General features: G+C 50.3%; 1 protein-coding gene across 8 annotated transcripts in view; it reads right to left on the bottom strand.

Annotated features, from left to right (window-relative positions):
* LOC115616329 (protein CEPU-1) overlaps window positions 1-22,790 on the bottom strand; it is a 339,603-nt gene that overhangs the window by 14,278 nt on the left and 302,535 nt on the right. For all 8 annotated transcript variants that reach the window (XM_030505406.1, XM_030505408.1, XM_030505411.1 and 5 more), the window contains one exon: window positions 20,286-20,411. In XM_030505406.1, the coding sequence (XP_030361266.1) occupies window positions 20,286-20,411 (126 nt within the window). The remainder of the gene's footprint in view (window positions 1-20,285; window positions 20,412-22,790) is intronic.

Below are 22,790 nucleotides of genomic sequence, written 5' to 3'. Positions count from 1 at the left end.
CTTCTCTCTTCTTTTTGTTCCCATCTCCCCATCAGATCTCCAATGGCTGAGATGCTGTAATTACTGTGCAAAGCATCTCCGGGACTGGTGTCACACTTAATATTCCTATAAATTTTAAACGCTAGTCCTTGGTACATATGTGTGGCAATTGGTGTCATATTTTAATTTGGCTTGCCCTACACCATCTGAAATTAATAATAGCTGGAATTACCAGTGTAATTTATAAATTAACATTGCTGCAGCATTAGGAAATAAATTAGCTCTGGACAGCTGTTGCCAGCAGTGAGTGCCAATGGCACAGAGGCCAAGCACAGGTCCCTGTGAGATGCAGCCGGTGGATCCCGGTGATCCCACCCTCGCCCTCACTTTCCACCCAGCTACCTGATGGGCCACAGCTCACTGCACTTGACCAGTCAGCCGTGTGCATCTTGCTCCTGATAAATCCATGCAAATTATCCACGTGGGATGCTCCCGCCGGGGCGTGCACTGGCTGCTTCCCACGGCTGTGGCTTTTATAGCATCCCTTCACATGGTACATCAATAGTGAGTGTGGTCACACGCCACCACCCACTGATGTGGCTGTTTGGGAAGCACACAGAGCCCTGGTGTGATTTCTGTTACACCCCTGCACAGCTCAACAGGGTGAGCTCCTGCAACAAGCACCCGCTGGGATCCTGCTGCTGCAATCCCAGGTTTGGGATTGTTCAGCATTGCAGCTAGGACTGTCCACTTAAACTAGTGCAAAGATGCTCAGCCGCAATCGTAGATTCATGGAATGGTTTGGGTTGGAAGGGACCTTAAAGCTCATCCAATTCCAACCCCCTGCCACGGGCAGGGACACCTTCCACTAGAGCAGGTTGCTCCAAGTCCCTGTGTCCAACCTGGCCTTGAACACTGCCAGGGCAGCCACAGCTTCTCTGGGCACCCTGTGCCAGCGCCTCAGCACCCTCGCAGGTCTTTGTCATAGAAGGATTCTGATATTCCAACCACTCATATGACGAGAAAGTTAGGTCTGTCCATCCAGCTGATAAATGACAATATTGTCAGCTATTCTGCTAAAGCATCTCCTAGACACAGGAATTTGCAGTGTGCACTATGCCATGTTCAATTCTTATTTGATGATCTGCATTATGGTCACTGCCATCAAGATAAAATATCTTAGTATTCATGAATCACAAGTTGCTTGTGGTACTTGCACTGGCAGTATAGATCCATTCAACCTATAAAGTTAGGACTAAACATCATCTTTAGCTGGAGGCAGGGAATCATGTTTCCAAAACAAATACACTTTTTCTACTGCTGCATACCCAAGTAAAAGTCTCTAAAACACATACAGCAGAGATATGGAACGTCAGGAAATCACAGCTTGGCTCTGCCCTACACCAAACCTCATGGGAACCCTGGGACTTTGCACACCCGCTGAACTGAGGTCCCTGCGTACACACACATGGATCCCACTATTCCAGGCTGACCCCTTGAGCTTCGGGAAGTGGTGAAGCAACTTTTCCTGCACAACCCATATGATAAGTTATGATGTTCACCCTCATCGCCAGCCCGCGCTGAAATTCCCACCCGAGGGACTGACAGGCAAAGCTGCTGAGCTCATCATTCAGCACAACTGAAGGGCAGCATATGAAGGTTTTACCCCCAAATTATTTGCAGACACACAAATTCCAGCGTTAAATCCATCAGGCCCGCAGCACTTTGCTGCAGAAAAAGGAGACAGGGGAGGGAAAAATCACCTCTTTTATAACTGACCCAGAATCAGCTTCTCTGTAGCACAGCGCTGCCTGCTGATAAAATAACGCCACAGCCGGTGGCCTTCAGATGCTCCTATGAGCAAATCTGAGTCAGGTTTGTGCAAAGGCTCAGATAACACTCTGCTTCCAAACTCTCAGATAACACTCAGCTTTCCAACTACCCAAAGGCTCTTCCCTGAGTGTTCCGGGGCCAGCTCGCACACAGCAAGAATTAGCTCTCACTGTAGCCGAGCTGTAGTGTGCGTGCCCAGTTTGATCTGGGAGCAAAGCAGCTCGAGTGTGTTTCATTCCCTGGCAAAAGACTTCATTAAAGTAACTGCAAGGGTCAGCTTTCCACCTGCAAAAGCTCAGGAAATTGGGAGATGAATGTTTCCTCTGTGCCTGTACTGAAGTCTGAGATACGTGCGTGGTAATCAGCAGAGCGCAAAGAGTTCAGGGTTTGGGGTCTGGTACCTTGGGATTTCGGCTGCAGCCCATGGACCCCAGTGTGCAGAGCCCACCCCGGACCAAAATGAGATGCTCTGAGCCAGGATGGATGCCTGCACAATCTGATATTACTCAGATAACAACGATGATAGCATTAGGAAGACCATCCCTGCATGAGGCTCTGGGCACATCCTTATTCCTTAGAGCACTACAGCATCTCAAGAAAAAAGGTGACATTAGTGATTCCTGCCCTGAGGACACCAGGTGACCAGGACACCTGCTGTGTCCCTCCATCCCCTTCTGCATAAGGGGATTTGCAGGAAAACTGGGTCCGTAAAGTCACTTCATTGCCTGATTGCTCCAGCAGCCAAGGGACAAAGGCACGGACCAAGAGTAATTGCCCAACAGCTCGTCTCCCTGGCCTCTGCTTTTTTGCCTGTTTATAACGGGAGGTCTTCCTGCTATCTGGACAAATCTCATTCATTAGTGACTGCCAGGAATAGAAACCCAAATAGATGGGACCTAGGGAGAAGGGCCAGGGTTCAGCAAACACAGTCTGGGAGTGCAGACCTTGCTCTACAGAAAGCAACAGGGTGCCCATGTCACTGTGGCTGCCAGAGCTGGTGAACATGGTCCCTGCTTTGGGTGAAGCTCAATTCCCTGGCTTTAGGAGCAAGGCAAGCCCTAGGCTGGGGTTTGGATGGGGTTTATTTCTCCAGCCAGTCCCACATTTATCCCTTTGGGATTGCACCGCAGTCCTCCCACCATCCATCTGAAGCTGGAGCTAAAGCAATGCAGTGGGAACCCAGCTCCCTCCATCCACACCTCCAAAAGCACCTGGAGCTCAGGAACATTCAGGGATGCTCTGGCCCAGGGCCTCGCAGCCTCCAGGAGCTCCCCCAGAGCTGGAATTGATGGTGGGAACTGTTCAAGACTGTCTCTGCTTGAGCACAATTAGGAGCTGAAATATTGCAGGAATTAATAGGAGAGTGTTCTCATCTCCTCAGGAGCTAGAAAACCAGCACAGCCAGCACCCATCATTATTATTATTAATACTAATAATATAATATAGGCCAGAAATGGACTAGGCACAAGCGTAATCCTTGCTCAGCAGCTGAGGATGATGAACTAACCCAGTGCAAGCTGGAGAGATGGAAAACCAGAGCCTGAATCCACCTGGATGGCAAGCAGGATCCTGGCATAAACCATCACATGCTATTTGGGACTTGGGGTCCCACACAGTGTGGATGGATGAGGATGCCTCCTGCATCCTTGTTCCTCCCTTCTTGATTAGCCTTTGCTTCTCCGTGTTTTCCCAGCCTGACTCATCTCCCTTCTGCCTCCTCCTACCTATTTGCTTCCATTGAGGCTCTGACAAGATAATAACTCACCAGAAAGTGAACACATGTTCCCAAATTAATGATGTGCCTCTGTCCCCCGGCTTGCTGGTGCAGCTTGTTCAGGGCTCTAGGACACAGCACTTAAGGCTTTAACTGGCTGAATGCTGCCCATAATGCCATTAATAAACAAGGCAGAGAGGTCTCGCTCTCTGTCACAGTGTCCAAGCAGCACATCATCACTTCTGTACACTATGGTAGCTCCTGAGGACCACAGCTCTCACGGAGCAGTCCTGCTCCTGCTGAGCCTTGTGGTATATCAGCAACCAGCAGCCACAGCGTATCTTCCATGCTGCCATGTGCCCATAGCAATTCATAGAATCCCAGCCTGGTTTGGGTTGGAAGGGACCTTAAAGCTCATCCAGCTCCAACCCCCTGTCACGGGCAGGGACACCTTCCACTGGAGCAGGTTGCTCCAAGCCCCTGTGTCCAGCCTGGCCTTGAACACTGCCAGGGATGGGGCAGCCACAGCTTCTCTGGGCACCCTGTGCCAGTGCCTCAGCACCCTCACAGGGAAGAATTGCCTCAGAGCTCATCTCAATCTCCCCTCTGACAGGTTAAAGCCATTCTCCCTTGTCCTGTCCCTACAGGCCCTTGTCCAAAGCCCTCTCCAGGTTTCTTGTAGCCCCTTTAGGCACTGGATGCTGCTCTAAGGTCACCCCTTAAGGAGCTTTCTCTTCTCCAGGCTGAACTCCTTGCACTTTGGACCAAGGCAAGCCCCCCACCAGGGTTGTGCTATTTCCACCTCTAAAGGTCCAAATCCTCAGCAATCATCCTGCAATGGGTTTGACCTCTGGATGCTGAAAGTCCTAAGGCTGATCCTTGGGCACCACCGTACCTCCTGCACTGTGCTGCTGCATCCTCCAGGCACCAATCCTCCTCCCCAGGATGGGCTGGAGAAGAAGAATATTTTATGGAGATAATTTTATTAAAATGTTTACAAGAATGCAGATATTGACATCTGGCTTCAATCAATAGCACAATTTATTGTCCTTCAAGGTGAACATTAAGCCAAGCTGCCCATTAGTCAATATTTACCTCCAAGGTCTATAAATCTTTATATGGGCTGTAGCGGAGGTTGACAGCGGGCTGATTCCAGATAAGTAAAAGGAAGAGTGTGAAACATTGTTCCTTTTGGAGGTGAAATAGTAACTAGTTAATTACAGTCCCTACAGCCATTCTCAACTATCAATTTATGGCTACTTCTGGCAATAAAAATTAACATTGTGCAGACTCCTGGCTCCGAGTGACGTGCTAAACCCAAGGGCCGTATATTTCCCATGTCACTCCCATAGAGATGGCCATTCTAGGCCAGTTTATAGTAACTAAATAAACCACACAAAGCTAATAAGAGGGAATTGTTGGTGCCAGAGACCTGCTTCACCTCTCCTCTGTGCCACCCACCCTACATCACCCCACGGGATGATGTAGGATGGGTGATTTAGTAGCATCACACAGGCAGTGCAGTGCTCTGTGTGCAGGGAAGGAGGTTGGGGAAGGAATGGAATCAGTCCAAAGCTGAGTGCTCAAAGCAGAGACAACACAGCCCCCAGGATGGGGGCACATAGAATCAACCACGTTGGATAAGACCTTTAAGATCAGCAAGTCCAACTTTTATCCCACTTTAACCACTAACCCATGTCCCTAAGGCCTCGTCTACATGGCTTTTGAACACTTTCAGGGATGGAAGTATCCAGCACTGCCCTGGGCAGCCTGTTCCAATGCCTGAGCACCCTCTGGGGAAGGAATTGGTCCTCATCTCCATCTAAACCTCCCCTGGTGCAGCTTGAGACCGTTTCCTCTTGTCCCATCCCTTGTTCCTTGGGAGCAGAGACCAGCCCCCTCCTGGCTCCATCCTCCTGTCAGGCAGTTGCAGAGAGCGATAAGGTCCCCCCTGAGCCTTCTCTTCTCCAGACTAAGCCCCCCAAGGTCCCTCAGCCGTTCCTCATCACACTTGTGCTCCAGGCCCTGCACCAGCTCCATTGCCCTTGTCTGGCCCTGCTCCAGCACCTCAATGTCTCTCTTGTAGTGAGGGGCCCAGAACTGAGCACAGGATTTGAGGTGCAGCCTCACCAGTGCCCAGCACAGGGGGACAATCACTGCCCTGCATTTCCCGCTCCCAACTGCTCAATTAACTCCTAAGGAACAAAGTTCAGGCATTTCTAGAATTCCCTTCCCAGTTTGTGCTTGCTGAAGCAAATGAGAGCAGCCAGGGCAGCACCCCCTGTGTGCATCCCCTCTTTCAACTCCCCAGTGCCAGCCTGTACCGGCTGAGAGAGGCTGGGGGGAATTAACCTGCTGGAAACCATTCAGAGCAATCATTAAAGAAATGATTTTTTGAAGATTACCCTATCGACCCACGCAAGCACGGCATGCTCCTCTCCTCCTCTTGGGAATATTCCATCCCCGTACCACCGGCTCCAGCCTGCAACCCCCTTACAATCATAGAATCGTAGAATAGTTTGGGTCGGATGAGACCTTCAAGGTCATCTAAGCCAACCTGCAATGAGCAGGGACATCTTCATCTAGATCTGGTTGCCCAGAACCACATCCAGCTTGGCCTTTGAATGCCTCCAGGGATGGGGCATCCACCACCTCTCTGGGCAACCTGTGCCAGTGTTTTACCACCCTCATTGTAAAGAGTTTCTTCCTCACATCCAGCCTCAATCTCCCTTTTAGTTTAAACCCATCACTCTTCATCCTATCACAACAGACCCTGCTAAAATGTCTTTCCCATCTTTCTTATAGACCCCTTTTAAAGGAGTGATGCATTTAGAAAGCCCATCACGACCAACATACAGCAGACATGGGGTATGAACTTCTACTTCTTCATTATTCACAAGCCTTCAGAAGGACTGGAATCCCACAAACAGGCATATCAGAGACTGCATTGTGCTTACACGGGGCCAAGTCTCTTTCTTTTTGAGGTTTCCTGATTACAAGAGAAGAAATCTCTCCTTTTACATGTTTTTCCATGTTAATGAGCATGTTTCCATGGTTGTGTGAAGCCCCAGGGGATTATGCTTTTGCTGTCTGGGTTTTGCACAGCGCTCAGAGCTTTGCGGTAGCTTCCTCTGCTGCTCTCTCCTCATCCTCACACCCCAGGGGTGGTCACCATCACAAATTGTGCCCAGTGTCACCAAAGAGAGAGGAAATATCATGTTTTCCTTACTCATATCCTCCATTACGTTGGATTTGACAGAACTCTCCCAGCCAATGCTGCTCTGTGCCTTTTTATGCACAGGCTGTGAGGGAGAAGGATGCCCAGTTGCTGACTGCTGCACTGAGGGTTCCTGAGGCACCTCAGGAAGATGAAGGCTGAGTGACAAAGTCATAAAGTCCTTCTCCTGCACTGGTATCAGAGTTCCCACCTGCCCTGGGCTGCAGGAGCCTCTCCTCATGTATGGCCATGAAGAGCTGTGGCTTCTCTTCTCCCTTCAGCTACTTTGGGTATAACAAGGAGCTGATGGTTTCATCTCAAGAGGTGTGATTTGGGGCGGACATGAGCAGAGATGACTATATCTGAAAACCCCATCTCTGGCTGCCTGTGATTTCAACAGACACCTTCTGAATGCAAAGCACCAACCAGGAACCACCACAGGAACCATCATTGCTGCCAAATCTCTGTTCTTTGCTCGTTTCTCCAACTTGTTGCACTATTCAGAGCTAGATTCGAGACAGGACCCACTGCTGAGACCACACGTGGGGCTCACATCTCCTATAACAACTCCAACATTGAACTATTCAGTGGGCACATCTAAGTAGTCATTGGGACACATAACTGGTGTAAAACCTCCAGATACCACCACATCACCTATATTCACAGCCTATAACCTAGATTCACGTATAGAGAGCCAAAGAGAAGCACAGAGAGCTGAAACACCAGTGAGCTCCCCCAAGCACGACCACACTGCTCCATGCCCAGGGCCAGACCTCCAATGCAAATCTGTGCCGGGGCTGCCTGCCCCGTTGGCTCTCCTCTCCTCTAATGGTGCAGCTGGTCAAGCTGCCCATTATAGCATCATTGTAAAGAGTTTTGAGCTTAAAAGTCCTTGAAAGTTTCCCACTGTGACTCGTCAAACAAGATCTTTTTCACTTTGCCTCTATTCTCCCCCTAACAATATTTATACTCATTTCTTTTATTGAAATCTAGCAGCCGCCTGTTCTATTAAAGCCACCTGAGTGGCAGCTCCTATTCTCCAGGAACCTGCAGCCCATCTATTCTCCAGACAATGAGGTACAAGCAGTCTATCTTCTATTGTGCTTCCCAGCCTTTGGCTCTCAAATCTTCCATCTCAAAAAGGCAGCTCGGAGATGCCCCCATGCAAAACATTGGAATCCTGGGTTGCACGGAGGCTTCCCACACTTGCTGCCCTCCAATCTCCAGGCAGATGCTGCTGCGGTACCTGTGATCCCTTGGGAATGCTTCCCCCCATCCCTTGTGCACCACGAGTTGTCCTTAAAGATACTTGGGTTGCTGCCGGGATGTTGTATGCCTCAGACAACTCATTTGTTAGTGGGAATAAAAGAGGAGCCTAAACCCTTTGTTTGCAAGAAGTAGTTCCTTGGGAAATAAAAGGATTATGGAAATTAATATTTAAAGAAACAAAACAAAACAACTCGGGGACCAACCACCCTTGAACGAGGCTCTAAGTCAGGAGGAAATGAGTCGAATCAAAAATGAGCCCTTTTATTTCAGTGTAAGGGAGATTTGGGCAGTGTGGAAGCAGCTCAGGGCTCAGTGGAAGCAACCATCCCCAGCCTCTTCCAGTCCCTGCCTCCTCCCGGGGTCCTGGTAAGGACGCCGAGCCCTAGGAGAAGGTCCAAATGGCACATCCCACCCTGTTAGAGCACATTAGCAATGCTTGCAGCTCACAATGCACCTATGTGGTGTTCGATTGGGTGCAAAGATGGGTGTAGGGCTCATAGAGGGCTGCTTTTCTTAATGCTGTCTACCCATTACCGTAAGCATGCAGCAGGACAGCCTTCTTGGCCCTCGGGGTCTCCCTGCTCAGAGGGAGAGGTGGTGACCCTCATGGTGGCACTGGGATGGATGCTCTGATCTGCCTCACAGAATCCTGGAATCATCGAATCAACCAGGTTGGAAAAGACCTTTAAGATCAGCAAGTCTAACCATTGCCCAGCACTGCCAAGGCCACCACTAACCCATGGCACTGAGGGCCTCGTCCACACAGTTTGGGAACGCTTCCAGGGACGGTACCTCCAGCACTGCCCTGGGCAGCCTGTTCCAATGCCTGAGCACCCTTTGGGGAAGGAATTGGTCCTCATCTCCATCTAAACCTCCTCTGGTGCAGCTTGAGGCCATTTCCTCTTGTTCCACCTCTTGTTCCCTGGGAGCAGAGACCAGCCCTCTCCTGGCTCCATCCTCCTGTCAGGCAGTTGTAGAGAGCGATAAGGTTCCCCCTGAGCCTTCGCTTCTCCAGACTAAACAGGCTAATTCCATGCAGCTCCTCTGCCTCCCTGCAGGAACCCATACCAAGGGTACATGAAACCCAAGTATCAAGCCAAGCTCTCCCCAGAGACTTACTGATGAGACAGCACCTCCTGGCAGCTCTCTGCTCCCACTGGAGCATCAAAGGTGCTCTCAGGGGGGGCACCTCAGCTGCTTTTCCTCCTGTAGCCTAAAACCAGACCCTAACAAGCCACCCAACAAGAATCCCTTTCTCCTTTCTCCCCTTGCTCTTTCTTCCTCCTTGTGCTTTCTTCCCCGGTGCCACTTGCAAGGTGAGAGAGGACAGCGGCGCCAGAATGAAAGATTCTCCTGCGTGCCCTCTCCCAGCAGCGGCCCTAATTCATTTTTCATGGCCCCTTGCAGTGACAAAAGCCGCTGCTTCTCTCTTGTAAGTGTGAGCCATGCAATAAGTCAAAGCTGATGTGCATTTTCCCCCTGGGTGCCAAAGCTGTGCTTTTGATTTAATTTCTCCTGTTGTTTGCGCTCAGCCTTTGCCGGTGAGTTCCGTTGGAGAGGAGGCAAGGTAGGGCCCCATCTGTGTGGAGGGGCTGCCTGACAGATGGGGTACAGTGGGTAGTGTTTAAATAATTTGCTGCAATGATACCAAGATGCTGGAGAGTGACAGATGCTGCCGGAGAAAATCGCTCAGACAAACAGGAGCATCCTGTTCGCAGGAGCGCTGCTCCTCGATTAAATCCTGTTGCAACTTGGTTTTCCTGGAGCCCATCCCATTGCTGGCAGCTTCCTCGCCGTCTCTCGGAGAAGCTGCGTTGCACAAGGCTTGGCAAGGAGAAAAGTGGCTCTGGAGAACACCAAGAAATCAGAGAATCCCAGACTGGTTTGGGTTGGAAAGGACCTTAAGATTGTCCAGTTCCAACCCCCTGCTGTGGGCAGGGACACCTCACACTAAACCAGGTTGCTCGAAGTCCCTGATGCAGAGTCCCTCTCCAGCATCCTTGTAGCCCCCTTCAGACACTGGGAGCTGCTCTGAGGTGTCCACAAAGCTTCTCTTCTGCAGGCTGAACAGCTCCAACTTTCTCAACCTGTCTTCATATGGGAGGTGTTCCAGCCCCTGATCATCCTTGTGGCCTCCTCTGGACTTGCTCCAACAGCTCCACATCCTTCTGATGTTCAGGACACCAGAGCTGCACACAGTGCTGCAAGTGGGGTCTCAGAGAGCAGAGTAGAGGGGCAGGATCACCTCCTTTGACCTGCTGCTCACTCTGCTGGTGATGCAGCCTCTTTTGTTGCTCCTGCCTGCTATGTGCAGGAGACTTGCAAAGCACCTTAAACAATGTCCTGGGCCTCCCCTGTTATGAGCATTACACATCCCTTATCAACCACACATCCCCATGTGCAAGACAGAACATTCCATCCCCTGCCAAACTCCAGGCATCCTGTTTTGCTCCGGATTTAGCAGAAAAACAACTGCCGGTGGCCAGGACCATAGGGTCCCTCCGGCTGCAAATTTAAACCCAAAGGCTTTCTCTGTAGGACAAGCTCTTAAGAAGCAATTGCAATCCCAAGCGTTACATGGCTGTAACCTCAGTTAAGCTGCATTTCAGCCGCATTAAGAAAATATCCCGAGGATGGGAAGCAAGTGGCATAATGGCATTAGAGTGAAAAAAAGAGGCATCAAGTACCAGCTAAATCCATCCCCAGTGCTGCCAAGAAGTCGCGGGGAGCTGGGAAACTTTCCCTTCTCTCTATGTGTCCAGATGTGGCTGCCACTGCCACATCTTTCTGCAAATAGGGAATCTTTTCCTTCTTTCTTCTTCCTCATGGCACCACCTGACTCCTCTTCACCCCCTTCTCCCTCTGACTCACAGCAGGGTGAGACTCGCTATTGCCTCTCCATCATCTTTAGCCCCTCTTTATTTTTGCAGCCACGCTATTTTCCAGCCCAATGGCCTTGCTCTGTCCCTCGTGGTTTATGGCACTGATGTCTCCATTGCTGAGGATCATCAGTGAGAGGCATTGCTTTGCAAGGGAAAATCCATACTAAGTAACAGCAGTGTCTCACAGGAAGGGGAAAAAACCCGGGGCTATGGCATAGCTCTGGCTTTAAATTATGCTGTAGGAGAATAAAACTACAAGAGAGGAAGACAGAGAGAGCAGGAGGAAAAAGAATTGCCATTGTTTTACCAAGCAGATGGGAAAGTTCAGGGGATCAGAAAAAGACTATTATTATCTTGACTTGACCGAAAGAAGATGGGAAAGGAAGAGGCATTTTTTTTCCCTTGCAGCGAGGAATGCTGTGGTTGAAGTCATTTCAGCAAAGAATTGGAAGGAAATGGTGCCCTTGGCTCTGGGCAGCACTCAAGTTATCCCCAAGGCCTGGGCAATCCATTGGGATTTGGCTTTTTGTCCCCTTTCCCTAGCAGTGATGCTGCCCCATGTACTGCTATGGTAAGGATGGGTGCAGGGAGTGGTAACCAGGGTGCGCATCCCTCCCTGCCTCCAGCTGCTCCTCCAGATGTGCCCCTGCCAGTGGTGCTGCAGCTGTGGGTACCCCTCCGTGCCCATGGCTACCCAAAATCCTGCTGCCCTGTCCCAGAGAGACCACCGAATTTGTTATAAATCATGAAAGAATACTCAACATACACGACAAATCTTCCTACTTCCACATAACCATAAGCAGAACATGGTTCTCCCCCCTCACATTCATGTGTCAAGCCCTTCTTCTGCATGTGCAGCGGTGCCTGCAACTCCAGGGCGATTCACTGCTGTTCTTTAGCTCTGTACAGGGCAGGGAGCAGCTCCAGCTCATGAGCACGTTTCAGCTCCTTGCCCTTACAAGCACAGCAGTGTTTCTCAGCCTCACCAGGGACAAGGAAACTCTCTTTCTACCCATGTTCAGGCTTGAGGAAGGGCACAACCCCAAAGCCCACAGCACTGACCGAGCACAGACACCAACAACTGATCTATCAAGTGGAGCAGATGCTGCAGTAACATCTTCCCTGTCAAGTAGCAAGGACATGGGACAGGGAAACAAGGAGGTGGAGCACAGGTCTGCTCCATCAGAGCATCCTTCACCCAGTGCATCCGTCCTTGCAGCCACTCTTTAACTTTCCTCCCCTTCCCTCCATGGTTTCTTTCTCTCCTCCTCCTTTCCCTTTAACTCCACCTTCCCTCAGTCCCTACACCTCACCTTGTCACCGTTCCTTCTCTGCACCCACATCTCTCCCAGGCCCAACGGACATGGAGAGGGTCTGACAACCTGCCCTGCTTAATCCTACCTCCTTGGGCACTTAATATTCACAACAGAGAGAAACATTTCACGGCGAATTGGACGCACATTCAACTGGAAATGGAAATTTTATGACTCTTCTCACTCTGCGCCGCAGATTACACCAGCTGAGAAAACATGGAAGCAAATGAACAACCTGTGAACTGTAAAGTATATTAATAATGAAATCACAGCCCGGGAAATGAAGGCTTTATTCTGTTTATATTCTGCTCCATTAATAGAGAGTGCTCGCACTAGCTCCACCCCATTAGCTGGCAATCTGTGCCGAGGAAGACTGCAAGGACAGCAGAGGAAGGGTAGCAGGGAGCAGAAGCCTCCTTCCCACCGGGGCAAGGGCTGGAGTTTGCCTCAAGGCATCTCCTTGTGCTGCCTCCACCAATGGATGGTACAGCAGGAGAAGGCAGGGGATGTCTTTGGCCTCAGTGTCCTGCCCCGTGCAAGCTCAGCGAGCAGAAAAGACGTTACCAGGGAGAGAAGGGTGATGCCAGGAAAAAGAAAGGCACGGATTTGGAGGGGAATCAGCTCCAACATCAGAAGCTCCCCAGCAAGGTACCGGCACTGGGAAAACCATCCACATGCAAAGCTCCTCCCTGCACTGCTCACTCCCATCACCCACCTGCTGGGGTTTGAGCATCTCCACCACCTCTCTGAGCATCCTTCCCACTCCTCATCACAACATCCATCTCTCTGCGGATCGACGTACCCCTGTCGTGCACCCACAGCCCCGAGGCCACACTGAAGGCCATGGGGGAGTGGTAGCAGACTGAGTCGGGCTCTTTCCTCCCCAAACCCAACTGCAGCAGCTTATGCAAAGCACATCACGGGGAGCTAAAAGGAGCCGGAGCAGAGTTTTCTATAGCAGAAGCGACCCGGTGTTGACAGAATGGGGACGCGTTTTCACAGCTCAGATTTTTATAATAATACCTCAGGGGAGTCGCTGGGAAAGTTTGGCCCAAATATAATTAGTTTGCAGAGCTATTAGGAGCTGATAAAAGGTTTTAATTTGTGTGGAGATCTCTGGAATCTCAGACGCTCCCGTGCTCTTCCTCACGCCAGCCGAATGAAAGGCAAGTCCCAAGCAGGGAGTGAAACACTGACACAAAGCCACACATTTACCAGGGAAGGAGGGAGCTGTGTTCAGTGCTGATAGAAGAGACAGAAAATTCAGAGGCGTGTTGGGTTTTGTCCACCTCATCCCACCGCACCAAAGGAATAACTAACATATCCCTTTCTTCCAAGTCAAGGTGCTGCTGGGGATGGAGAAGGGATGCTGGCGTGGGAAATGCTGCTAGTGGTGTGAAAATCACTGTCTCTGCACAGAACTAGAGCATGGGATGTGAGGATTGGGGGTGGCAAGGGTGTTATCCTGGGAAATGGGAGTGACTAGAAATTTCTCTGCTTCCTTAACCTGGTCCCACCACTGCTTCGCGCACAAGAGCTGATGAGATTGTTGTGCAAATGGGTGGGGTTAGGTGCAAGAAAATCAATCATAAACTGGTTTGAACTGGAAGGGACTTTAAACTCATCTAATTCCAACCCCCTGCCATGGCAGGGACACCTTCCACTTGACCAGGCTGCCCCAAGCCCCGTCCAACCTGGCTTTAAACACTTCCATGGTTTTATATGGGTACCAGCTCCCTTGCACTGGGCATGGCGGTGGCACAGGGGCCTTTTGCAACACCACAGTGGGTCTCACCTTCCCAGAACATGTAGCCAGTGACCAATGGGATAAGCCAAAGGATACAATCTAAGGGTGCATGCAGCTGCCTGCTTTTACCCCCCAGTTGTACAGTGACCCTAACCCCAACCCTAACCCTGTTGTACAGTGACCGGCTGCTCCACAAAAGCAAGCATCCCACTCGCATCCCTAGGCTGTGACAAGGAGTGGAGCACGCTCTGCCTCAGGCAAGGAGGGAATGTGTGACATTGCAAAGCTATGTTTAGGGAATATGCTGAAGCCAAGAGAGTTTTTTTTCCCCTTTTCTTCAGGGAAAGACATTGCCTCATTTGTAGCTGGTAGGGGGCTTGTTATTTTTGTACCGAGATGCATATTTTAGAGGCAGCGATGCCAAATCTGCAAACAAATCAGCTCAGAGAGTTGATTTCCAGCATGCAGGGAATCAAAACTATTACTTTTATGTATATATATACATGTACAAGTACACAATCTCCCATTGCTTCGAAAAAGCAGAGGAAACAGGGTGCATCAGTGGAAGGAAAATGCTAACAGGAGCGTCCCACTGCCAAGTGCTTAACACCCAGCACACGAAACATGTGTCGAGTCATTCCTTGGGGAAAGCCAAACCCATGCTGCAATTCCACCAAGTCCTGGCTCCTGCTGGGCAGCATCCTGCTCCCATGGGAGCTGCTGGGGAAGCTGCTGGCACTCAAAGGGCTAACATTCACCCTGCTCTCAGCAGGATCCTGTTGTAGCACGTGTTCACATGCTTTGCAAGCAACCCCTGGCAATATCAGCTGCCAGCTTCTCCATCGCTACAGACAAAACTAGTGTCCACCTCAAAGCCCTGCTTCTCCAAGAGCACTGCAACCTGTTTATTTGTGATGCAAGCAGAGCCAGGCCATTGGTGACCCTTCTCCCAGCCGATCCATCTGGCACGTGCTGATGAAGCACGTATCAAATCCGGTGGCAGATTTCCAGGTTAACAGTGATTTAGTGGAGTGCACCGCAGCCAAATTAATGCTGGCTATAATGTAGTTTACCTCATTAAACAATGCACACCAAGATCCTGTCTGTTGTAAAACAATTGGTCTCTGAAGCCTAGTGTTCATCTTCCAGGGTTGCTGGGAGATAATAAATGGGTAATATTCCGGCGATAATGGTAATGGAGTCACGGCTCAGAGCTAATATTATGGCAAAGCAGTAATTATTTCAACAGTAAACAAGGGGATGGTTGAGCTGCCGACAGGATTGGAGCTGGTTGAAATGCTTCAGTTAATATAGCTGGAGTCCAGGCCTTCAACTACCTCTTGGAAGGAGGACAAGGTTCTTGTCCACCGAATGAGTTGTCTGAGTCTCAGTGAGGCACCCGGCAACTCTGAGATGCATGAAGCAAGGGGAGGTGGGACGTCACATCTAGTGTGGTGGCCAAGCCAACCTAAGCCAACGCTGCAGCTCTGTGCCCCATCGTACAGCCACTGCAGGAGGACCCACATCCCTTCTTTGAGACATGACTTGGGTTGGCTCACACAATGTCTCCAAAGGAGATGAGAGTGCAGAGACACAAGCCCCAGCCTTACACAAACCATCTGCACTCTCAAAGAGAGATGTCCCTGTTAAAAGGACGAGCAGAGAACACGGATTTCTGGCCTTAAGTTAATAAGGTGACTTGAAGCAGGGTTTTCCCACCAAAGTGCATCCCCTTTCTCTTTGTACCTCCCAGCTGAGCTGAGATCTGATGTCTAACCTACAAATATCCCCTGCCTCCCCTCCAGAGAGGATCCTGGAAAGATGAAGACAGCGAGCAATGTGTTTCATGGACCAACCTCCGGGAAAGAGGGACACGTCCCCATCTCAGGGACAAGCAACTCTTCAAGCTGGATTCTTTTTTGCAGTCGCTTGTCCTCGTGTTTCAAGCCAGAGAGAATCAATATATCCAAATATACCAGCCTTCTCCCAGAGTCCCTTTGCTGGTTTACTGCTCATGTATAGACGGATGATCTCATGAGACCTCTGCCACATCAGGCCACCGTGCCTCATCTATCTTAAGTGCATATGCGAGCTGTGATTACTGCTGTGTCTGAGAGCTTCATGTCTTGAATCTATTTATCCTCCCATCGGGCCTGCGAGACAAGGGACTGCTATTGCGCCTCTTGCAGGGAGGACACGGAGGGCCACAGGGGTTAAATGGGCTGATCAGGGAGGATATCCGGGATGTGGCAACATCGGGATCCTCCAAGCATCTCCCTTGTCTTGTCGCTCTGCCTTGCAGAGGCAGCACCTACCCAGCAAATCACAGCTCAGACGCCACACGGGATGTAGCTTTCAGCACCCAGCCTAATCCTGATATTAATGAGGGATTCTTGCTCTAAAAACCTCTCAATCAGACCTCTTATGAGTAAATACACCATGCAGCCAAACCATAATGTTTTCCTACCCTCGCAGCCGCTGTCTTTAGCCTTACACCAGAATCCATCATACTACAGCAATAGTCAAAAAGCAATTAGACAAAACCATGGCAGAAAAGTCCATGAAGGGTTGTTAAGGATGATGACTTGGATGCAGGCTCTGGCTTGGGATGTCTGCATGTGGCAGATTGATGCTGGCCAGACACATGAGCCAGTGAAGGTATCTTCATGCACACACCTGATTTTACACCCTTTCCTCATGCCCCTGGCTCCATCATGGCATGATTACCACACTTGAGCCCTTGTTATTCTGAGAAATGAAAACCAGCCTGAAAACACAGCAATTGCCATGACAACGTCAGAATTACCCCCAAAATAAATACAAAGCCCAGTAACTATGGAAACACCTGAGTGACCAAAACCAGACTATTGACTAGAAGACCTCTCTGCAGTTTACAGATGACATTGGCACCGTAAGGCTGTGGATCCTAAGACAGCCTTGGAAGCAAAGAGATGCTTGACACCGATGGGTGCAAAGCCAAATGTGTGTGGGCACACACAACGCTGCCTTTCAGACCCCAGCTTCCAAGTCCTCAGCACAACCTACACCTCCTCTGGAAAGATGCTGTTGCCTTCTTGCTGGATGTTCTATATATGTACATCCTTCTCTCCCTCTTTGCCCTCCTCCCTCCCTTCACCCTGCTGAGGATGCCTCCCTTGGTTGCCATCCTAATGGTCCTGGCACTGCAGGGCTGCCAAGGAGGGATGGATCTGCTTCATCGCATGCCAGAACTTGGCTTCCCAGTATGGTTTTGGTGACTGTGTTTTGAAGCCCCAGTGCCTGGCAGCTCTGGTTACGGCCGCATTGCCAGATGGAGCATCTGAGCCCAGGGCAGAGCCCCAGAGCAGTTAAACCTCTTCCACTGATGCAGAAGCAGCTGTGACTACACCAGCTCCCCATCTTCATCCACTTCAACCCATTCAGCAGCATTACTGGGAGGGGAAATACACGAGGACAGAGAGGAGTGATGCTGAGGGGTGGAAGATGTCATGCATCTTGGTTGGACTGGCCAGTGAATAGGCCAGGACCATAGGGTCACAAACCCCTTCTCTAGAGCCAGCATCCTGCTGGATGAGGATGAGGATGGGCACAGGTTCTGAGCAGGGATGGAGGCACCAACAGGGCCAGCACTGGTGTGATTCGCTAGCAGAAAACTCTTGCTCAGGTTCACTCAGCAAGAGTTACCCAGCAAAAATGCTCTCCTCCTCCTGACTGTGGGGAACTCTTCCAACCAACCAGTCTCAAACCCAGATTTAACAGCTCCCATCACATGCCAACTATTGCAGATGCGAAAGTTCAGCAGAGCTTACCAGACCAAACTCATATTGCACCAGACCTGAGCAATGCTCAGGAGAGAAAAGAACCAAGTGAGTGGTCAACGGAGCTGAGTCGCTGGAAAAGGGTCTCGAGTGAGCTCAGTCACCAGAGTTGCTCTTGGTGTAAATCCCTTGAAGGACCCAACTACACGCTCCACGGTGAGCAAACACCTCTTATATTTGCTCCATTTCCCACCAAGAGCCGCACAGAGCTGCCAAGGAAATAATAAAGCCCATGAATAGCCTTGCACAGAGGAGCACTCGCCAGCTTAAGCACAGGGACCGGCTCCTTCAGCTCCCGCTCCGTCCGTGCCTGGCACAGACAGTGCTATCAGAGCCTCTGCCCAGGGACACCGGTGAGAGCTTTTACTCATCCGCTATGTAAACCCTTCAATTATGCACCAGCATCCCCTTAACCAATCCTCCTCATCCCTTTTCTCCACCACTCCAAGCAGAATGGAGAAAGGCGGCGAGAAGGAACAGGAGGCGGTTCGCTCGAGACTTCCCATGGGATGAGCAGACCTACAATCCAGCAACGAGCTTTGGGTCCCTGCTTGCTCCCAGCTCTCCAAATTAGACAATATCCCACTTGGGAAAGGGTTATCATCTCAGCATCTGCTACAGCACCTCTGTGCACCTGCCCTGGCTCTCATTTCGGTCCCCAAACTTCCAATCCTCATCCCTGCTATGTGAGCTGAATGCAAAAAGGAGGAGTAAAGGTCCCTGTTGGCAGCTTGGCAGAGCCAGAGAGAGAAACAGGAGCTGCCTATGGAGACCTGCAGCCACCAGATTTGTCTTGGGCCACCTCTGGGCTCAGCACCCTCCATCAGCATGAGGCCAGACTCCAGTAAATCTCTGTGATCATTTGTTCCCTTTGAGTTTTGAAAGCAGAATGCCTAATCATGGCCAAAATCAGGTAAGAGCTGCTGCTGCAAATTACACAGCACCACAGGTAATTTCTGATTAGCTCACTCTTCCTCTCCTGGTGCATCCTCAGTTTCCATAGCAGCTAAGTCCTAAGTAAAATGGAAACATCTGGTTCAAGCGCAGGTAAAGATTCCCTGGGGGAAGAAACCTGCTGGATGGCAGCAAACATGGAAAATAGCCCTCACGAAAGACAGAGGCATTGGAAGCCGGAGCCTGGTTAGGAGAGGATGGATAGTGTGTGGGAAAAGGCAGCGAGGGGCATGGGAATGGGAGAGGAGGGTCCTTGAGGAGCAGGAGGGGATGTGGGAAGGAGAGCAGGGATGTGGGGAAAACAAGATGCATGTGAAAAACAAGCAGTGAGGAGGCTGAATGAGACAAAAATGCATTGACAGGGTAGACAAGAGGAAGAGGACAAAGAAGAAAAGGCTTCAAGGTACGAGCACACGGACTGCTGCAACCATAAATGCTACCTGATGGTGACAGCTACACTGACAGCCACTTCGATGCCATGGATAGACACCCAGGGATGGAGAAGAGCATATGAATCTGTGCCCTGCATTTCATCATTCATCCACGCATAGACCCTGACTGAAGGCCACCGTCTCGGGGACACGACCACCTAAAGCAGATAAACCAACATGTGCACCAGGGGGGGATACGGCTTTTACAGAGGCTGCTGTCAAGGGAATGGGCTGAGCTGCCACCGCCTCAGCTCGCTCCCTGCCTGGGCTATGGAGAGTGATGGATCTGGCCCAGCCGTTTGCTTCAGCGCAGACAAATAGCAAAAAATCAATGGAGCTGCACCAAGGCGCCGCAGCCATCGTCAGGCAGCTGAACAGAGAGAGCAGACACGGCACCATCCATCACTGCCGCCGCTGCGCCGGCTCCTCCGGCTGCCGACAGCCCAACCGGGGCGTCCCCGAGGAGAGCTTCAGACAGACACTGGTAAAACCTCAGGGGAAAAGCGACTGAGGTTGAACTCGATGCGATCAGAGCAACAGAAACCAGGAATCGCCCCCTTGGCCACATGGCTCATCCCACCCAAAGCCCCCACATCTCGCCCCTGGGGAGCACCTCCCTGCCTCCTGGCAAGAACAGGGCAGCAAAACGCAAAGCAAACACCAAAAAGCATCTGCGAAGGAGTCTGGCAATAATATGGGCACATGTGGGAATTGGCTTCCCTGCTGGCACACCCACACAGCTCTGCTCAGGCTTTGCTTACCAATTCACAAGGCCACCAATTAATGCTTCCTGGCTTTTCCTGCTCATTTGCACTAGTTACAGCCTTCCTTTAAAGCAACATGCGAGAATACCCCCAAAACATAGGGCCAGACAAGCACATTCAATCCCTAAGCACAACAACATCAACCTGGTACCTACAGCCAGTCCTCCATGTGAGCAAAACCATCAGCTCCACCACCAAGATGGATGTTTCTCCACCAGAGTCATCAAGTGCTGCATTAAATCCCATCTTTTTGGCGCACATCACCCTGTCTTTGCTACATGAACCAACCAACACCACCTCCCCCGCTGCTTGCGAACAACTTTGTTCCTTTTACAGAGTATTTCTGGTAAGGTTTGGCTCTTACCTTTGGGTGAGATGTGTCTCCAGGTGATTGTTGGATCTGGCCTGCCCGTGGCTATGCAGGTGAGGCTGACATTGCCACCCTCATTGATGGAGATGTCAGAAGAGATCTCAGTGATTTTCGGAGACACTACAATGACAAAAAGAGAGAAATGAAAATGCAACTGGTTCTGCTCCAACTCCAATCCCACAATGTGGCTGAAGGAGGCTGAGTTTCCTTCCTCCCTCCACCTTCACAAGCTCTGCAGTAGCCCGTCAGTCTCATCTGACTTGACAGGATCCTGCAGGGGAAAGGGGGGCAGAAAAGACAAGGGTTGAAGTGGGAAGAAGTTGTAGCCAGAAGGGATTCAGTCACTGTAGGGATGCTCAAGACAGTTCCTCCTTAGCACCTCTATGTGTGGGAGATGGTATTTCTCCCCCTACCCTGCTTCCAGTACTCATCCTGTCCTCTCAACCCTTTCCAGCAGAGCTGCATCCTATTGAGAAAACACTGTCCACCCCTTCCAAACTCCATCAAGAGCACCCAAAGCACGCCTGTGGCTTGCAGCTCTTTCTGCAGGCTCTCTTGTCATGTCCTTGCAACCAGAAAAGCACCAAGAGCTGCAGCTATGAAGACAACAAGCCTACCAAGGAGCATCTCATGTCCAGCACTGTATAAAGGAAGGGAAATTCAACTGGGATGAAAGCCATCCCAAGCCATCACGAACACTCAGGAGCAGGTCAGATACAAGGGGACCAGATCCAAACTGAGGACGCACACATAGGATGGGGGGTGATGAGAAGAGGAAGGGATGAAGAACAAGCAGGGATGTGGCTGCCAAGGGAGGGCTGGGGTTTCTACAGCTGCTGTTAGCAGCCTGCACCTGCACAACATAATAAAGACCATCACTTTCCTTGGATTATTATTTTCCAGGCCGTTCTCCGGAGCCGAGCAGCATCAGCATCCCGCTGCGGCGCTGTGCAGGAGACTCACAAATCACTTCCAAAGCACCTTCTCCTTCCACCCTCCCTGGGCTAGCCCCAGCCATCGACCTGCTTGAAGCTGCAGCCCAGATCATTGCAACACCCCTATTCCTGACTTGGATCCCACTCCTGAGCACGCCTTTCCCTGCCTCTCCCTGGCTCCCGCATCCTTCCCGGGGCTGTGCCGAGCTGGAATGACTGCAATGGCCTTGCATGCATTGCCTCTGCTGTACAGGTAAGTAATTTATTGATCCGTAAAGCACTCCAAGACACTCTGGAAGGGATTATGTCATGCCAGTGCTGTGCAATAAAATAAAAAATGATGGATTTTTTGTGAACATGAGGGTGATTTAGGGTTTGTAGTTGGAAGTGTAGTTAAAGTACATTTTAAGTGGAAATCAAGGTGGGTAATGAATTATTCTCTGTTTTGAAGGGCTTCTGGGAGCTCATTTTTTTGCTGCTGTGGGCACAATGGTTAATCTACTAATCATGCATTACGGATCAGATGCTCCCAGAACAGCAGGACCTCTGGGGCAGGGCAGTGGAGGGCACAAAGATGACACCAAAAGACATATTAATATGCATCAGTGTCATTAAGCCCAGTGTAAGGGGACAGCCCATGTCTCCTGGGACGACGCACCTGCATGGAGCTGGGAGATGCTCTGTCAAGAGCCAGGTAGTCCTTTGAGGAGATGCAATTAATTACAATGGTGTAATGATTGCCCTGCAAGGCTGGGATTGCTGGTCAGGAAAGCCACACACACTTTAAAAAGCCCAATCTTAGTCTGGACAACAAAAGTAGGCCAAGAAGGTATTACTCATGCCATTTCAGAGGTGGAAAGAGACACGTGGAGGCGCAGTGAATTGTCTGCCATCGCCTGGGAAGAAGAAATAACTTCCAGCTGAACGTACCGACAGAACTAGAGCAATATCCATCATCATCAACATGATGCTTGCTAAATCACAGAGGAACCTTTCTGATGTTTTTAACTACTGAAGCCACATCATCCCATTTCATCTTGTTTTGCAGAGCTCACCGAGACTTCAAAAAGGAAATCAAGTCAGATTTTGCACCGTGACTCTGGTGCTGCACCCACAAGGCAGGAGACAAACATCTGCAATCAAATCAAGTGACCAGATTCTAAACCATAATCAAAGCAGATTAAACTTAGATTTCCCTTAATAGGAGCATTATATCTTCCTCCTCATCAAGACAGCAGGAGATTTAAATGTTGCTCAGATGGAGGAGAAGAGGAGAGGTGATTATGGTGCTGCTCTGCCGGGCAATGGGAGACTTTGCAACTCCAAGTGCAAAAGCAGCTCAAGCCACATGTACGCCAAGGGAAAAACCCATTATACATGGGACATGCTTGGGAAAAAGCAATTTGCTGCAAGCCCACCTGGGATAAGATGAAGAAGGAATGGTTGGGAAGTAAAACCAGAGTGACCACATCAGCGAAGCTGTTAGCTACCCCTTCAATGCAATGTGCAGTGGTAGGATTTACTACGGCAGTTATCATATGCTAATTAAACATTTGAATAATTA

This window comes from Strigops habroptila, chromosome 17 (genome assembly GCF_004027225.2).
Source record: "Strigops habroptila isolate Jane chromosome 17, bStrHab1.2.pri, whole genome shotgun sequence".
Taxonomy (NCBI): Eukaryota; Metazoa; Chordata; class Aves; order Psittaciformes; family Psittacidae; genus Strigops; species Strigops habroptila.
The sequence above is the reverse complement of the archived record's forward strand: the minus strand, read 5'-3'. Positions and strand labels throughout refer to the sequence as shown.